This window comes from Pezoporus occidentalis, unplaced genomic scaffold (genome assembly GCF_034315485.1).
Source record: "Pezoporus occidentalis ecotype Australia unplaced genomic scaffold, CSIRO_AGI_Poc_V1 ctg11, whole genome shotgun sequence".
Classification (NCBI taxonomy): domain Eukaryota; kingdom Metazoa; phylum Chordata; class Aves; order Psittaciformes; family Psittacidae; genus Pezoporus; species Pezoporus occidentalis.
The window spans coordinates 10,013,358-10,032,343 of NW_026912886.1; the positions used below are offsets into that span (position 1 = coordinate 10,013,358).

At 45.0% G+C, this 18,986-nt stretch overlaps 1 protein-coding gene across 3 annotated transcripts; it reads right to left on the minus strand.

Annotated features, from left to right (window-relative positions):
• Window positions 1-1,637: 1,637 nt before the first annotated feature.
• TICRR (TOPBP1 interacting checkpoint and replication regulator) lies at window positions 1,638-18,347 on the minus strand. 3 transcript variants are annotated; one of them, XM_062630453.1, is made up of 22 exons: window positions 17,672-18,347; window positions 16,917-17,178; window positions 16,078-16,319; window positions 15,609-15,852; window positions 14,958-15,090; window positions 14,090-14,232; window positions 13,186-13,398; window positions 12,433-12,581; window positions 11,791-11,885; window positions 11,335-11,428; window positions 11,085-11,164; window positions 10,533-10,775; window positions 9,960-10,056; window positions 9,640-9,712; window positions 8,928-9,068; window positions 8,330-8,420; window positions 7,752-7,813; window positions 6,891-7,046; window positions 6,010-6,167; window positions 3,534-5,814; window positions 2,363-2,476; window positions 1,638-2,108 (listed from the first exon to the last, which is right to left on the minus strand). In XM_062630453.1, the coding sequence occupies exons 1-22, from the start codon at window positions 18,326-18,328 to the stop codon at window positions 1,993-1,995; spliced, it is 5,844 nt and encodes a 1,947-aa protein (XP_062486437.1). In that variant the 5' UTR covers window positions 18,329-18,347; the 3' UTR covers window positions 1,638-1,992. The 3 variants fall into 3 exon arrangements, with proteins under 3 accessions (XP_062486437.1, XP_062486428.1, XP_062486446.1); XM_062630444.1 differs by having other exon boundaries at window positions 2,363-2,497; XM_062630462.1 differs by lacking the exon at window positions 2,363-2,476.
• Between the last annotated feature and the right edge of the window lie 639 nt (window positions 18,348-18,986).

Genomic DNA, 18,986 nt, shown 5'->3' on the forward strand with positions numbered 1-18,986 from the left:
TGTCAGAGGGTCCTTAATGGTCCTAACTGGTCACTTACTCCAGGTATGTAGGAAAGGATTTTAATTTAAGGGAACTAGCTTACTGTCAGAGTGTTTTCTTTAATACCAGCTTTGTAAATGCTCACAGCCAGAGCTGGTCAGCTCTCTACATCATGTTGCTGCAGCAAAAGCATCTCCAGGCAGCAGCAGCATTGTCTGAAGCATCCAGGATAAAAGTGTCTTTGGTTGCGTCTTAATGCTGCAGCCTATAAGCTACTTCAAGCCATGTTGACTATTTTGAGGAAAACTTCCTGGCCGAATGTAAGGGAGATTAAATACAATCTTGCAACTTAATACTGACACCGTCTACCTCAGGAAGGGGGACTTCAGTTTAACCCTTGCAGAGCGAGAAATGAAAGCCAAGGTACCCACTTTAAAGGGGGGAAACAGCAGCTTGGCTACCTGATCCCAAAACAGCCAGCTTCTTCCTTCAGCCCAGACCACAACCACTATTTGAGGAGTAGCACACACCGAGTTCAAAGCCAACATCACAAGTAGGACCCACCTTCTGATCTTCCTCTGACATACTTGATCTTGCTTTGAGGGTGGACATTACTGAGGGCTCTGTGTGTGATTGAGAGACTTTATTTCCTGCTGTTGAAAACAAAGATCTCCAGTAGGTAAAAGAAGCATCCATCCTACTTGTAAGTAGTAATCTTGGAGCTCTATGCTTGTGTATCCATCCTCGTCCTTGAAGCAAGTGCATGTCTCCCACAAGCAAAACGATCACTGGTAATGACACCATTCCTCCCCATCAGCAAAGTTAGTTTTCCTGCAGAAAGAGTATTTCCAGGAAACAAATTCCAACCAATACCATCTAAGCCCCTCAAGGTCAGGTAACAAACTTCTGCATTGCCATGGTGACCTTAGGTTTTAGGGTAACCTCACACTATCTTCATAGCTCTCTGCTTCCTGTGCATCCACTAGACAGAGTGGAGTGACTTCCCCTATATCCTGCTGGGCACAAACAGGTCACTATCCCCAGGGAAAAAAATCAGCCCTTGCAAAGTAATGCAAAATTTCAGCCCCTTTTAGGCTGCATCTTGAGCACAGTCACAGTTCATGCTGTCTTCATGGGGTTAGAACACAAGCACATGTCACAGTTTAGAACAATTGAGTCACTGTTTTATCAGTGACAGTTTGGTAAAGAACAGTCTTTGACGTGTCATCTGTTATTCCATCCAACTCTGGCCCACTGCAATATGCAGAAAAGGACAATACAGTTAACTCCATCAGCACCAGCTTACCCAGCTGTGACCAGGAGCTCATACACCAAACCATGCATGATCTACAAAGAGGGAAAATTCAAACTCCTCCTCCTCTTCCCTATTCCCAGCTGTTATCTTTCCCCTCCTCTGCACTCTTTTGGCATTTGTCAAGTATTTCTGAGTAATTTACTCATTAATGCAGTTCATCTGCTTGTTATTTTTCCCACTAAGCTCTCAGCAACAGAGAGATCCAGTAAGTGTCAGGACAAGATACAGAGCAGAAGCATGCAGCTTGTTTTGTACCCACTCACCACCAACATCTTTCCTGCAGCCCCAGTCCTTCACCCATCACTTGGGCTAAAGAGAGACTTCTGATTAAGTGACACAATGCAACTTCACATCAGTTTATTTCACAAGGAAGTTGTAGAAAAGTGACAATTCTCACTCTTCGGCAGAATTGAACCTTCACTGCAAAACTCAGCTACCACATGCAGAAATGCCAAAAAGACCTAGCTAGGCTTTGACTGGATGGAGAGATGCTGTAAATTGAGGTAAAAACTAATTCAAGCACACTACACTTCTGGAGTGGTCCTTACTTCCACTGTCATGTGCCATATACTTGCATCTAGTCTCCTATCAACACAAGACAACTCCAAGCCCAGCACCAAATACAAGGTCCTTGTTACAAAGCACGTTGTACAGCAGGGATAATGCCAAGTTTCCCGTACTGTTCTGGCTCCAAACTTCAGCTGAGCAGCTTTTTCCGTGAGTAAGTCCTGCTAAGGGCACGTTTCCTGAAAGCTGGGATGGGGAAGGGAGACAGCTCCTGGTTGGCAGCAATTTGGAAGGCATCAGATTCTTCTACAAAATAGAAAGAAGAAATTAAAGTTACACTTTGCACAAGTTTACTGGTGGCTCTAAGAAATACCAACTGGATACAAAGAACAGTAAGCTGCACTTCTAACTAAGCTACTCTTTCTTCACTGCTACCTCTTTCCCACACTTCCCAGGTCATGCCAAGCTTCTTGGAAGCATGCAAGATGGAGACACTGAAATGACACTGTCATTTAGCTGCAGTCAGAGAGCACTCCCTTTCCTCATAGCACAGGGGTTACCTTGAACATCCTTCCTCCGAGGCGGTGGCGTCTGTCCCTGGCAAAGCAGTGGAGACTGGGTCAGTGCTACAAGGCTGCTGGCAGAGAGCACGCTCTTTACTGGTGGGGTTGAGCCTGGAGAAGCACAGTGAGATGCTGCAGCAAAGTGACAACTTAAAGGTACTGTCAGATCAGTCTCATGCACAGACATAGTTCTACCTCAAAACTTCCATCACTATAAGTGATACTCTGCTTATCTGAAAGAAAATCTAGGCTGGCAGAGTGAGTTTCTGCATGAAGAAAGGTAAAGAGCAGCCTGGAATTATCTCCTACAGGACTAGCTTGAGGCTAAGTACCACTCATTTCCTGTCCTGAATATGGACTAACGTTGATTTAACGTTTGCCCATTTTTTCTCAGTGATATCTGCTGAATGACTAAGACTGCCTCTATACAAACCTTTCCTTGAAAAAGGAAACAAAGACTGAAGCTCCAGGGCATGCAGTGACTATAGAACAATATCTGCTGTAGTCCCTTATAACATTTAGTTTTAGAACAATACTGGGTTAAAGTATTTGAAATTCACAGGGCATTGCTTAGAGAGCCAAGTCAGCCTGTTTCACCATGGTCAGCTGCATCATCTGTACCCACAGCAAAAGCAGAGGTACCTTAAGCTTAAATACCAACCGATGCAACACAGCTGCTAGCAAGGCAATCCTTTCTGATACCCATTTCCAATGGGCCTGCCACTATGCACGCACAGAAAGCGCCAATAAATAACAGCATCCACAGGACTCACCCACCAAGGCTCCAGTCTATACTGAAGCAGCCAAACTTTAGGCTTAAGACAGTCAGTTTCAGTGCTGGATGCTGGGCAGAAACAGCTAGCAGCATCAACACAAACCCACATAAATTGGGTTAAATTGCCAGTTGAATGCAATTGGGATCCTCCCTCCCCAAGTTCTCAAAGTTTCCTTTTCCAGCCTCCTGCTCCTTCATATTTCTCTGATCTGTCTCCCATCATTAATACTCCATCACATCCTTAACTTCCATGTCATTTACAAGCCACTCTGCCCCTCCACCACCTCCTCCCTCAGGTAGTCAGACAGAAAATAACTGTGCTGTTGTTTTTGTCTACCCCCCATTTTTAACCATTTCAATTTCAATAGAGGGTCACTCATGCCACTGAATTACCTGACAAAAGAAAGACATCATCATCCCCTACGCAACTGTGCTGCTCAAGAGTCATGAGTGCACATGCTCCTGGTTTCTCAGGAAGCACAGAATCCATCTTCAATTTGCTTCTGTTGCCATCATCTGAGGGAAAGCCAGTGAAATCCACACTGCACCTATCACTGCAAGGTCTCTTGGCATCGTGATTCCCCTCCTTCTCTGGAGACAGATACATTAAGACCCGCTTCCGTGTTTTCAGGCCAAAAGTTCCCTTGGCAGAGTCCTCATCATCCCTGGGTTCAGAGTCACCAGGAGATGCCAGGTCCTGGAGCCTGCAAACCCCTTCCACCTCAAATTCCTCAAGAGTATTTGCTCCTTTGCTGCTGCAGTGCTCCAAGATCTTCACCTCTCTGCCTGCTGACATCATTTTCCACTCATCAGCATTCCTCTCGCTTTGAGCACAGCTAACATTAGCAGTGCTGCCTGCTGCTCTCTTTCTCCGAGGCCAGTCATTGATAGCATCAGGGGTAGTCTTCCCCTTCTGCTTTGGAGAAGGTGTCCAGGGAACCCCTGCTTCCAAGGGGGATGGGGAGGTGTTAGAGGCACAGCTTGTTGGGGTGTATGACTGGCATATGTAGGTCTGTCCTGCACCTTTCCCAGGTGTACTGTGGAAAGAGCTGAAGCAGGACGGTGAAACACAAGCAGCTGCTAGTTTTCCTGGGTGTTTACTACACCAGGTCCCAGCCAGTTCACCAAAGGGGCTTTCACCCCCCTTGGGTTTGCTGGCACTTGATTCAGGTTGACCCTCCAATGATGAGCAAGAGCCGATTTTCTTGATGCGAAGTTTGGGCAGGCCTGAAGCTTGCATTTCAAGTTCAACTTCGTAGGTTGGTGGGCTAGCAGAAGACACCTTGCAATGACTTTTAGGAGTGGAGAACTTGGCTAGAAGTTGAGGATTTCCCATCCGTGCTGCAGCTTCCCGCTGCCTCCGGTCTGCAGTGCAGCGCAAAGAATAGGCAGGAGGAGACTTTGGCATAGGAGGTGAAGTATTCAGGGCAAACCTAGAGTGTCTCTTAAGTCTTGGAGCCTTCAGCCCTGTGTATTCTTCTTTCAAGGTTTTTGGTTCCAAGTCTTCACTAACTGTTTGGGAACCACTTAGGAAGGACTCACAGGTGTTTGCACTGGAGTTCCCCTCCTTAAACCACTGCTCACACTCTCTCTCAGCACTCTGTGCATGGACCTGCTCTCCAGCAGAAGGCTTTGGAGACAGATTCTTCTCCAAGTTTTCAGAGTCCTCTCTTGGAGGAAACTTTTGAGACACTACCTCCATCTGTTTATTTGTCTCTAATACAGGGGTATTTTGAGTAGCTTGGAACTGACAGAGCTGAAGGCTTTCTACAGAAGAGTTACCACCGCTGTCATGACAACTGTCCTTATTTTCAGGTGTTGCACACGCAACTGTCAGATTCTCTCCTCCAAGGTTTAGGTCACATCTGGCCTGCTTGGATGTGTGAAGCAGAGACCTCAGTGGAGTGCCAGCAATACCTGGAGATCTTTGAGAATATGGTTTGGATGCACAGAGTTCCCAGTCAGACTCTTTAGCCTCCACATGGGAAGGAGAGCATGTTATTACACTGTCCATGGAGCGTTCACTGAGAGAACTGAAGGGAGGCTCTAACCTCACAGCAAGCTGTGCTATCTCTGTACTTGGTGTGCTGGTACATAATTCTGAACCTGGATCTTCAGGTTTTCTGGGTGTACTTTTAGTTGCTCGAGATAATGGATCTGACTGCGACTGAATTTTCTTCAGGAGGATTTGCCTCTGAGTACCAACTGGAGATGCTAATTTTGAGAGGCACCTCAAGGAACGTCTTGGAGTTTGTAGTTCTGTAGAACATCTTTCCTGCATGGCAGAGGAGGGAGAAGCAGCTGGGTTTGAATCTGTCAGAGGTAACAGTGAGGCACTGAGCCCTGTGAATCCTTCGTGTTCCGGCATGTGTAAGCCAGCCTCTTTGCAAGGAGGGGAAAGTCTTTCTGCTGAAGACAAGTCCTCAGAAGTTCCTTGCAGTGAGTGAACGCTCTTGCTTTCAGCTAATGCAGATGGTGACTTGACCTTTTGTGCAGGATGAGAAAAGTACTTTCCCAAACACTTAACTGCAGTCTTCTTTGCAGCTGGGCTTTTGCCAGGAGTCTTCTCCATCCTCTGTGGTGTCCTCAGAAGGATGCGAGGTGATCTCCTTGGCAGCTTACTGGCAGAATTCACTGGCTTCTGGGCAGGTTTATGAGGTGTTTTTCTAGGAGTCTGCTGGGGACAATAAATAAATAAATGAAGAATCAGGCTTGTTCTATTCCAGCAGTATTATCTACCCCTCCTGATACTTACTTCAAGATTTAAAACAAAAAACATTTAGACTTAACAAACACTAAACTGAAGCTATGTAGGTCTCACCAAACATGAACAGAGAAAAGGGATAGAAAGAGAGGTAAGTATTTCTACCTGACAAGCAGTCAGCTCCTCTGAGTGTAAGGAATCTTTTCTTGTTCTTCTCCTTCCAGGTGAAGGATTTGCTGCAGGGCTACACGTGTCAATCACAGCACCAAAGAAAAGCCTCTTGGGGGTCTGGACAGGGGCACTCTGTGAATGCTGCTTCATGCCTAGAAAGTAGAATGGTACAATTCAACTAACACCAAGTAACCTGCCACAAACAATTGTCACAATCACCTCAGATGTACAAAGCCTATAGCTCTGGCATGTTCTTTTCTAGCCAGATGTTAAAGCTCCTCCAGAATTGTTATTTCCCAGTATGAAACTAATGTCCACCTGTAGAAAAAGTGCTCTAAGAGGAAAAAAAGTCCAAAGTAGCTCAGCTCCTTAACAGTATTTACAGCTTGTACCTTAAAGTTCTGGTTCGTGACTAAGGATTCCAGTAAGCACAATACAAAGAACTAAACGTTACCATTTACAGTTGATAATCCTACTGAGAAAGCCATCAAAGAAGATCCCATCAGTCACTGCTTTATGCTACCACAGAGCAGACTGAAAGAAAGCTTTAGAAATTCTGTCCCACATTTTAGAGGGATTTCATTACATTTGAGGAATGTAGACTGACAATCAGCAGTGTTTTGGTAGATGGGCCTGACTGGTTTCTTAAGTTGGCAGCGTATTCCCCATAGGAATAGCTGCCTAAGCATCCTTCAAACTCAGATTTCCAATTAAAACAAAAATTACTAGGGATTAATTTCTGTCTACAGAAGATATTACATGATAAATCTTAGCTTCTTGCAATCTCTTGTAGAGCCAAATCAAATCAAAATCAGAGCTATCCATGCCAGCTTTTCAGATCAGCAACACCAGTCTGCTCAAATCCCATTCAGTACCTTCTACATCCCGCAGTGTAGAGCTCTCCTCTTCTTGTCCTTGATGGACAAGCTGTGAATTTTGTGAGCTGGGCTGTGTAGTGGAATAGAAAACTCCAGAGCAGGTCCTATTCAAAGAGAGCTGTTTGATGCGTGGGCTTCTTCTCAACCCTGCTTCTGCAAAGGTAAGGAGACTGGAGATGGAGACTTCTGTTTCCCTCAACAATGAGGACATCTTCAGGAACAGTTTGTAACTGAGCACACCACAAAGAAACTTCCATACAGCTAGAATATCACATGCAGGGCAAGCATTTCAAAGAAATGCATTTCAAATACCACATTTTCAGGCAAGCACAGCAAAGAAAGATTTGGCTTTCCTGGAGATTTGGAATATTAATGCATATAAATCTTTCACATCATACTGCTTCCTCCTTTAAGTCATGGTAACTCTCATTCCTCTCTAGCAATTATACGGAAACCAATGCTAGAAAAGCCATGTTCAATGCAAGTTACATCCAGGTTAAATGACTAGTTAATTCTCGTGTTTCTTTTTACTAGTGATTTCATCTTCCTGCTTGCTCAGCCATGCTGTTTTCTTCCTTTCTGGGGACAAGAAACAGCATCAGTCAATACAACAGTCACTCCAGAGAGCCAAGTGGCTATTACAGTAGAAATCAGAGCAGTGTTAGAGTAACAGCACACCACGTTGAAAACACATCAAGAAAAACTCTGCATGTGCTGGTTTGACAGTAACTACAGCAGCTCAGAATCTTGTTCACCCTCAAAGTCCATCATGTGTTTTCCTTTGAAACAGTTACTATCCCTTTAACTTACACACTACAACACAGCAAAGCCACCTGTATTAAAAAAAATAGTGTTTACCATTTATGGCCTTCTCTGGAGATTCTTCTACAACACCAGTGTCACAACCTGGATCAGAAGACCTTGAGAAACAGCAAACATTTTGGACTTGGCACATTGTTCACACTTACAAAAGCAGAACTTCACACAGGCTGAAAAGCAGTACATTCTATTCTACGTTTATGTATTGCTTTGTGGGCTACTCTAGGTGAGCAATTAGTAAGCACTTTGCCTCCTGTTTACACAGGATTGAGTACAGGTAACTCAATAGCTGTATAGGGAACAGCACCACATGGAAGCAAAGGCTGAATTTCAGCCCAGAGTCCACAAAACACAGCACAGGCCTTTTCTTCAGAAGCCCTTGAAACACCAACTGAGCCTAAACAGAAATTAGCTGCAGGAATTAAAGCAGCCTGACTTACATGAGGAGTCAAGCAGTATTTCTCCCCACTCAGAGAACAGAACTTAGCCTCCACTTGTTCTCTTATTACCTTAGGTGAAGGTGACACTTTGATCACAAAGAAGATACCCGGTCCCTGTGCTCCCAGCCATTACTTACACATCCAATACTTGAAGAAATGCAGGAGGAGCTTACTCACCGGCCTTTGATCTGCTTCTGTAGTAGCCTCCTGGAGACCTGCTTATGTAGTGGTGTTTCTGCAACTCTTTTGGTCAAGAGCTTGCGATGATCTAAAAAAAAAGAAAGTCAAGAAAGAGCTGTAACATCACCCAGTTATAAAGCAGTTCGGATAAGTAAGTAAATAGCTTTGTCTAGGTTTCAGTTTAAGAATGACAGCCAATATAGGATCCTTGTGCATCACTCTCAGCACTCATAAGCTATTATTTCAGAGTCCAATGTCTACACTTCCTTCCCACTCCCTCAGTATTATTATCAGTACTTTGTGTCAGAAATAATTAACCTACTGAGATAATTTTCATTCTTCACCTTTCATTCACAGATCCTTTTATAACCAAGCATTCTGACATCAGTTCAGAGACACAGGAAATTCAGTAAAAAAAATAGGTTTTGGTTTCAAAACCATCCCATTCACCTCCAACCATCACAGCAATGATCTAGAATATTTCCTCCTTCATTAAAAACACATCATAATTGTTTCATAGAACTGAGGATGCAAGAATAGGGATTTTAGGAAAAGCTCTTCCACAACAATCCTACACGTGCCAGTCATGTCCTACCTTTAGTGCCTTCATCACTGCATTTGTATCTTAAGCCTTCCACAGCAGATACTGACTGGCTTCTAGGCATCTTTTTCATAGACCTTTTTGATGGTGAAAGTATCTCTTCATTGAAGAGGTTCCTTCTTACCTTCGTAACCTCTGTGACACAAGACAAAGCAAGAAATGATTAGATTAAAAGGGTAAAAAGAGGGAAAAAGAGGAAAAAGAAAATCAGGACAATTTTGTCAGGCCACTAGAGATGGGAACAGTAAAACAAGTTCTCAGAGGCCAAAACGCATTGAAAATGGTTTTTCTGCTACTGGAACACATACTCCTCCGAATCCATCCTGGACTTGTCTTACAAAGTTGCATTATTCCAGCAATAAGCAGATGCCATAGCAGGAAAAGCAGCCAGTCAGTGTCCCATATGGAGGTACATTAAGTGAGCTACAAAATCTCAACTGAAGCACATGTTGGTTCAGAGAACATGTGGGATTTAATTTTAAGTACTTTCCAGAGATATCCTGTTTCCCAGATACAGGAATTCACTCCTTTCAGGATACACAATTGAGAACACACACAGAATACAGCCAAAGTTTTTGCAGAATTGAGCAAAACTTAGTATTTCCAGCATGCTTCAGCGTAATTCCATCATGGCTCAACTAAAGCTTACAGGAAGAACATGTGCTGAAGACACAACTTTCCATGGCAAAGCTAGAAGTCAATATACCTTGCACAGCTTCTTTCTGTAATGAAGGCATCTGCTGGGGCTTCTCAGAGGCAAGGTAAGAACGCAAGCTCTCCTGAAACAAGAAGTATATATTAGCCTCACCAGAAGTGTAATGTTATGTTTACTTATTATGAATATTAGATGTAAGCTCTGAACCACACTAATTCCTCCTTCAAAACAATTTTGATCTCTGTACAGCTGATACAGAACAACTGGCTAAATGGATGCAGAGCAACTGGTTTTGCACTCAAGTGTCACTTCACAATGTTGCTGCATCCTGACAGAAGCAACCCACACACAATCCTTCAGAAGGGTCTTACCTTTCGGATGGGAACCTTGGCTGTCTTGGGAATCTCAATTTGACGCAAGTTCTGTCGTGCTTCTGTCATGCTCCTGTGTCTGGCTAACACATTTTTCCTTTAGAGAGTATATAAAGCTTAAGTTAAAATAAGATCAGAAGCACAGTTATCAACCTAATAACTTTGGTTTGACTCTAGAGATATGAAGTCTTTACCTAAATTCAGACTGCAGATTATACCCTATGTTACAACACTGAAAGATGATTTGCAATTTGAAGAGCTATACCTAAAGTTAAGGTTGGTATTAAAACTCATTTCACTATTTGCAAAAACGTACTTAGGGTCCCCAACATCGAGATATACAGTAAACTGCAGTTTTAACAATATAGTATGCTGCACATACAGAATCAATATTACACTTTCATATAGTCAACCATGGCAAGTTAACATGAAAACCAGGAGCCCTTAATGCAGAGCTAACAACAAGCTTGCCCCAACTATTTATCCAGCAACAGAGAGATATCTGAGCTGTAGTTTAGATAACTCTTCAGCCACAGCCCAGGCTACAACAAGCTGCTTCCTATTTGCAATTACCTTCTCTTTTTGGCAGATCTGGTGCGCAGCTCCTCCAGCTGATCGCTCTCAGTGGACAGACAAACAGCAGTGGGAGTTAAGGCAGATGATAAAGACAGTGGAAGGCCTGGAGATTTGCTATCCAGAGTCATGGAGTCATCACTGAAGAAGTCTGAAGGCAGAACAGATGCCAGCTTCGCAGGTATTTGTGTACCAAGACCATAGTAAATATCTCCAAGGGTCTTTGGCATTGAATTCATATACCTAGAGTGTCAAAGAATACACATCAAATACAATCCCCCACAAAACTTTCAGTGTTTCAATCCCAAGGTTTGAACTAAATCTTTGTTCTCAAATGTCAATTAAAACAAACCAAAAAATCAAATAGGGTTTTTTTTCATTAGCTTACTTATCAGCTACTTTTTCTTGAATCAAGTACAACAAACAGAAATGTTTGAACTTTTGACAATTACAAGACGCAGTAAATCAAAGCTGCAGATTGCTGTTTACTCAAAGAACATATGCAACCAAAACCGGTCCCCAGTAACACTTAAGCCATGCTTAAGTACTTACAATTCTAATATTTCCTCTAGAAACTTTGTAAGATACCCTGAGTCTTCGGTGAGGCACAAAATGCGCAGCATATCTGTCATCTGGAAGAGAAAGTTAAGTGGGAAAATGGATTAAGTTGTGACAGTTGCAATAGCAAAATTTTGAGCAAGCAATATTAAGTGTTACAGTAAAATCACGGAAAAAACTACAGGTTCCAGGTCTCCATATCTACTGCCATCCAGAAACACAACCTGGTCTATAATTTACTTGCCTCTTCTAACAGCTGCTCCATTTCATCTGTGTTGCTTTGCAGTGAAGAGCACTGAAGACATAACTCGAGGCGTAAAAATACCTGAAGTCGGCACCTAAGAAAAAAGAGATATCATACACTGCCTTTTTTCTGGTGGAAACAGCATATTTACTGCAAAAGTTGTGCTCAAGAAAGCAGTGGGAAGGGAAGTGGTTCCTTTTGACAGCGTAATTTGGTTAGCATTTCATTTTGGTGGCAGGGAAGATGCCTTATTTCAGATATAGGCTGCAATACTTAGCACACAGCATATGTGTATCTGAATTTAATGAGGTGTTTTTACTGTGACCAGGGATTCTCCCTGGAATATTTACCCCATCTAAATACTTTTCCACTTGCACAAAAAAAAAGGCCACCATTAAAAATTGCTAACCAACTCCACAGTATCCCAGTAGTTGAAGTAAATAGAGCATCTCATACTCTCTGACTTTGGCCTCCTTCTGTGCGCCATGCTGTTGTCTGAGCACTTTGCTGGTCTTCAAGAGATGGTTTCTGACTCTTTCCACACAGGCCACCTGCAGATATACATAATTACAGCAAAAACTTTAAGTCAGTTCTCTGTCTTTTGGGAGTAGCTTCATTTTTTCCTTCTCCTTCAAGGAAAGGAATTCTTTTTCCTTCAGCAGCAAAGTCACAATGACATTAGACATGGAACAACGTCTAACTTGAAATCAGAGGTCAGCAGCTTCAGGCCTATGGATTTGGTTTTCATAGTATTTTTTACAATTATTCACAAGTTTACTGATTTTTCAGTGAGTTACTTTAAGTCCATAATTAGTGTTAAAGACTGTTAAGAATCAGAATTCAGAATGAGGTCACAGAAATATATCTGTTGAAATCTCTACCAAAGGGGTAAGCCAGTAACCAAACTGGGTTTTCCTGTGTTCTTTACAGCTACCACAGTATTTTCACTATTGAGTTGGCACAGGTAGAAGTAGTCAAAACCACTGCTAACTATGTGCAACTGTGCATAAAATCTTCAGGTAACATGAAGGAAAAGTAGCCTGAAATAGTAAAAACTTTAATTTCTAGATCATCAACAACCCATATGCATTTACCTACCTCTTTCTCTTTGGCATCCTGTATTTTCAAGAACCTTTTAATGGCCATGATCATATTCTGAGCACACACAGATGAAAGAACTCCCTCAGCAACAGCCTTCTGGTAGCTTGCAATTAAATGGGACTGCAGCTCCTCCTCAGTTTTGAAGTCTGCAAGGGAAATGGTCAAAGTTAATACAAATCTTGTTCACCACCATTTATCTTACTGATGAAATACTCATTCCAGCTGAAGAGAACAGAGGAGGTCACCAAAGGTTTTCACCAGCAAAGATGCATCCAGATCACAGAACAACAACAGAAACAGTCCCAGGTTCAGACCCATGACAAATGGCAAGCTTAGCTCCAAGAAGATCAGCAAGCTTTTGGGCTACTGCAGCAGTCAAGAAATGTCCTTTATTTCTGCATGATGATTAAACAGGACATTTAGAGTTACCTCTTGATGGGTGCTTCCCTCTACTACTTTTGGTTAACAATAAAAAGCAAAAAGATTGTTCCTTATTGCTTTTTTCAGACGGAGAAAAGGCAGGAAACTAACCCCAGGATTAGCTGGAACGCTAGAATGTACACATCCATAGAAACTAACTTGGAGAAGGGTGGAAAAGAATAACCACTCTGTGCCAAGCTGAAGATACAGAAACCCAAACACTGATCTGCCCCCTAGCACCTAACACTCCAATTATTATCCCTTTCTCTCTCTTCCATAAAAATCCCATGTAAGCTCCTACAAATATGAGGACTGAAATTCAACACACACCTATTGATATTTTAAGCGCCTTTTCCTTTTCTTCCACCTTCTCATTCAATCTTTTTGCTGAAAGCTTCCATGGAACCTTCTCGTTCACTGTTGGTGGCTCACCATCAGGTTGAAGCTTCTGAGCTTTTACATTTAGTCTTGCTACATTGAGCATCTGTAGGGATCTGGACATGGTCTTCATCTTCTGCCTGACTGGAGTTCGGGGAACCCCGCCTGCAACACCACAGAAAGGGAGTGCTACTGTCACACACACTGGACCAGGAACTCCACCCAAGGTAGAGCACAATACAGAATTCAGTCAAGTGAGATTAGTAATCTTCTAGTGGAAAACAGAGGGTTTGTGCTTCTCCATTACGTAAATGTACACACAGTTACTTCTCTAAGTAAAACAGAGGTGAAAACTTGTTCTGCATAAGAACTTATACCTATATAAGATACACCTATAGGAAAGCAGTCTTACATCACAGAAATAGCCAACAGAGCAAGACTTGGGAATAAATCAACTGTGGTTAGTGTACCGAAATGCAACGATTAAACTCTCTTCTAGAAGAAAGCATTTTATTTCTCCAAATTAGAACAAAGTTGAGAGCTTGCAATATTTACTAGTAGTTGGAGCAGTCCCTATTTCAACAACTAGTGAAACTGCAGAGCTCTGCATGCTGCTCGGGAACAGCTTTGTCAGTCGCTGAGCAGCCCTCAATCGGAACATTTGGGTTGTTCTTAAAGGACAATCCTAATATTAATATGTAAATTATGCCCTCTCCAAATTAAAAAAGAAAATCTAAAGCATGCCACTGCTCAGGAAAATACCGCTCTCCAGGGTTCATGTATTACTAAGGCCTGCTGAGAAGTCTTTATCATCCTTAACTGACAATTGGCACACGTAATCCCAAAGCATACATACGCCTCTTTCTGTTATTTCCTGGTCCAGCTGCAGCAGATGTTTCACTGGATTTTCTCTGGTACAGCTCAGACAGACTTTCTGAGAGTTCCACTTCAGGTTGGTCCACATCATCCTTCCTGCTGGCACAAGGAACCTGCAGGAGCCTATATAAAAGACCCATTCAACAGAGTTATCAAAAAAGAAGGGGGTGGGAAGCTTATTCCTTGTTCCCAGTGGACGGGAATCACATTCTTCTAAGTACCAGTAACATATACTAGTACACTACCAATGCCTGCTCCCCAAAACTCTTCAGATACTAAAAACCCACACCACCTCCCCTGAAAAGGGTCACACAAAGTTGGAAACAAGCGTGACAAGAGTTGCCTGAAGTACAGTGGATATGCCACTGACCCATGTCACAAAACTACATGAGCAGCTTTGTGCTAAGCTATCTTGCATTAGGCTTTTGTTAATGTTCCATTCAGGCAGCTGTCTGAAGAAAGCAAGATTATTCATTCCTACTAGATACCAACTGTGATAATACAACCACTATCTTCAGTACCTTGCAGTGAATCCTATAGCATAAGAAAAGATGAAGCCTGACATTTCCCCAAGTAGCTTAGATCACCTTAAGTTGCCTGTATCCCTTCTGAAACTGTCAAAATCTTAATCCATTCTAAGTACTACCCAAATATCCTGTTCCCAGATCCTTTTGTCCATACACCAAGATATAATGAAGCAAAAGCACACAGGAAACTGAGTACAGAAATAAAAGTACTAAGAGGAGTGTTTAATTCCAGAATTCTGAGCAACGCTACAACCATACTACTTATCAGGAAGCAGAAACCCTCAACGTCTCCTACTCAAGAGACATGTTTCAGAAACATACCTGAATGACTCCATCAGATCTGAGCTCGCTCCACAAGCATTCGATGTAGGATACCATGCTTCAAGTACTGAAGGATGCCAGCCCCCTGTATGGGACAGTTCCCTTTGGACCCACTCTGGCACAGGAGCTTCTTCTGTGAACAGACACACACACAGAAAATTATTAGAAAGAGCTAAATGAAGTGGCAGAAGGTCCTTGCCTTCACAGAGACTCTAAAGCAGAGGTTTCCAAACCTTTAGTCCTGGAAGCCCAATTTAATGGCCAATACATCAGGTGTGGAGACTCATAAGAAGATTCACTCTAACACAAAACAGTTAAGCTAGAAGCAACCTCCCTGAAGCCACTCCCAAAGGCTCTACTGGCCAAGGATGGCTTGCGACTCATTTTAGGAAGCCTCAAACAACTCATCCCCAGGCACAGCGTAGCTGCACTTTATCTACAAGCTAATGGAAATAAAACAGAAAGATACATCACTGCAGATTTCTGCATCCTATCAGAAGGTGTGAGCCACAGAGGACAAGGCAAAATAAGCAAGTCCCAAAAAAGTGAGAGACTCCTCACAAAGCAAATCATTAACTTTCAATCCTTCCACTCCAAAACAGATCTAGAGATGATCAAAAGATGGCAAGTTTTGCATTTCCTGACACTTACCCATACTGGCCACAGAATCTTCCACCACTGTGTCGATTTTACTTAACACACTATTTACAACATCTGGGAGGTAAAAATCACGGTCTCGGGGACAGTCCTCCACTACAGCTCCTTCAAGATTGCACCACTGAGCTTCAGCAGTCTTCTCAGTACCAAGTACAGTCAGAACTGCAGTGCTCTCAGAGAGGGGTGACAAAACGGCAGTGCAGGAGCACCAACTCGTAGACAGCGATACCTCAGCAACCTACATTAAAAGAAAGAGGAAAAGTTTACGTTACCTAGAAATACAGAGACTTGGGGGTACAGACACTTAACAAGCAGATTATAGACTTACATGATTTCCTAAAGAACGTTTTGAATTTATCTCTGAATGAGCAATGTGCAGTGTCACAACATCGTAAACTGTCACCCATTTTGTTACAGCCCACTTCAGAACAGGTGTTAGTTTAAAGCAAAGGAAAAGAGTTACCATGTGCAGTTCTTCAGTCACTAAAGTCCTTAACAGCTGCTGGAACAGTGACCTGTTGCGCTCTGCCTGCTTAATCTGTGAGCTCTGCAGTATCCAGCTCTCTGTGAGGAAGTGCCCAGCCTGTGCCAAGTTCCAACCTGACAAGCTGCCTTTCAGGAAGATATTGACTGGACAATGCAGTTGCCGTTGGCTCATGGCAAGGGGTTCCAGGATCACAGGACAGCTTTCTTGCTTCTTTCCTCCTGGATAAGATAAGCAAAGGATAAGATCAAGCAAAAACCCTAAAACAAGTGAAGGAAAAAAAAAAAAAAGGTTTTCATTGAGGTGAAGGGAACTACAATGCAAAAAAATCCCCAAAATCCCAAGTTTCATGGCCAAACAGGGAACAGCTCTCCAGTAAGTGGTTGCAGAACTGACCTCCTCCCCAGGCTCTCAAGAAGCTGAGTGTACCAAGGGACCACTAAAAGAGCCAAAGAACACTGCATGCTGCTTTGAAGCGAAACTTTCTTTTGATGGGGCTTTTTATTTGTATTCTTAGTTACATTGAAGCTGAGGCAAAGCATGCATAAAAGCATATATACACCTATATGAGGTGGGACCAGCAAGCAGTTCTTCATACATCCAGGCTTATGGAAGCATGGAAAACTGAAGAGACTAAATCAGAAATATGGGCTAATAGCTCTCATATCAAAGGAACTAGAACCCATGCAGGACTTTTGCTTTAAACTCAGGCCCTTAAATATCTGAAGTTACTTCTACACCTCCTGTTCCCAAGGAAAGCTGGTACAGGCCCTTGCACATCACAGTTACTACTATGCCACTTATCTGGGTGTTATTACCAGGCATACTGAGAAACAATGTTCCTTCTTGCTGGGGGAAAACTGCTTGGAATACAGAGGGCTTCAAGAACAAGCAGTTCAAAGTCGCATCCAAGGGCAGCAGCGTGGACCAAGGGACAGTCTGTGGCACTGGGGAACTGGAGTCAAAGTTGTGGGGACTCAAAAAATGCACCAAGGCGTCAGCTGGCAAAATGGTTCCTCCGGTCTGACATATCAGTTCCAACATTGTCCAGTATCCAACGTGATCTGGGGATTCCATCACCTGAAATCAAGGAACAGAGACGTTTCCACTTAGTGTTGGCAGAGAGAGAACATTCACAGGAACAAATCAAGACAGACGCATTGTCAAAAACTCACATATGAAATGACTACACAGCATCTAAACCCAGTGCTTCCCAACTGGGTTCATGAGCTTTATCAGCCTCCATCGGAATACAACAGAGAAAATACTATTCCCACTAGATTAAGAGCTGCCAGCACTTTAAACGGGTTCAGCTTCAAGTCCAGTCTCTCAGACTGCTTATCTGCAATTCCGAATAGCTGCAGCTCCCACCTAACACAAAGCCCAAAACACCCCCCAATGAACACAGTCAGCTGCAGCTGTATCCCGTCTCCAAGAGGGTAAGCACCATCAGTTTGCAGTCTACTGCACAGGATCCTGTGCATCAAACTGCGCTCCCTTCTTATCCGGGAGGCAGCGCAGAAGAGACCCCACCGGTGCTCCTGCCCGGCGCGGTGCGGTGCCAACGTGTTACCTGCGCGCACTCAGTGGTGTCCACCCAGAAGAGCGCGATCCTCTGCTCCGCGATCAGCTCCTGCACGCTCTTGGGCAGCAGCTTCTCCGCCAGCTCCTGTGCCGCGGGGGGGTCCGCAGGGGAGGCCGCGGCGTCGCTCCCGGACACGAACCGCCGCAGGTCCCTCCGCGAGCGCGGGCAGGGGGAGAACAGGAAGACGGCGTTCACAAAGCCCTCGGGGGGAGCGCTGCTCTCGGCGGGCTCCGCGGCGGCCGGCCCCGTCCTGCGGCTCCTGCGCAGCGGCTTGGTGGGGGACGCGATCTCGGGGCGGTCCCACTGGAAGTCGAGGAGCGTCTCCTTGAGGCCGTGGTGGGTGAGCGCGGCGCGGGACGCGGGGCCGGGCAGGACGGCGCCGAGTCCCCGCGCCCCGAACCGCTCCGCCAGCTCCTCCTCGAAGCGGGCCCATGCGCGGGGATCGGGCGGGCGGAAGCCGCCACCCCGCGAGGCCCCGCCGCGCCCGCCGAGCGAGTCGAAGAACCTGAACGCCCAGCGGAGGCGCGGGAGGCCGAACCGGCAGCACAGCTGCGTGAGGAGGCGCAGCGCACCGCGCTGCAGCCGCGCCCGCCGGCCCGGGCTGGCCGTGTCCAGCAGGAACACCACGCTGTGCGAGCACGACATGGCCCAGAGCGGCCCGGCCCGGCTCCCCGCCCCGTCACAGCGCGGCCGCCACGGCTCGCTACCACCGCTGGCGCCCCGGCCCGCTCCCCATATTGGGCAGCGGCCGCAGCGAGGATGTGACGCGCTTGCGCAATGCAGCGCGCGCGCTGGCGGCCACCGCGGGTATTCGAGCAGTACTCGCCGCTGATTGGCTGCCGGGGAGTGCGTAGGCAGATACAGGGGGAGCGCCGCATTTCGATTGGCGGAAGGGTCCGTGACGACACGGGCCAGAGGGCGGAGAGAGCAGGTTTAAATTTTAAAGGCGGCGGTTACGTTACTGTCTTACTCTCTCCTCATTGGCTGTAAGACGATGACGTCCCCATGATGTTAGTGACGTGAAGGCTCTGGGCTGGGCTCTACTCCAGCCCAGTTTAGCCCAGTCCCGTCCAGCCGAGGCCGCGGTAGCACAACACAGACCAGTCCAGCCCAGCTCAGCACGGTCGAGCCCAGTTTAGCCCAGTCAAGTCCTGCCCAGCATAGCCCAGGCCAGGCCTGAGCTGGGCTGGACTGAGCTAAACTGGGATGAGCTGGGCTGAGATGAGCTGCTCCAGCCCATATCTTCCCAGCCCAGTCCAGCCTACTACAGCTCAGCTCAACCCAGTCCAGTTTAGCCCAGTCC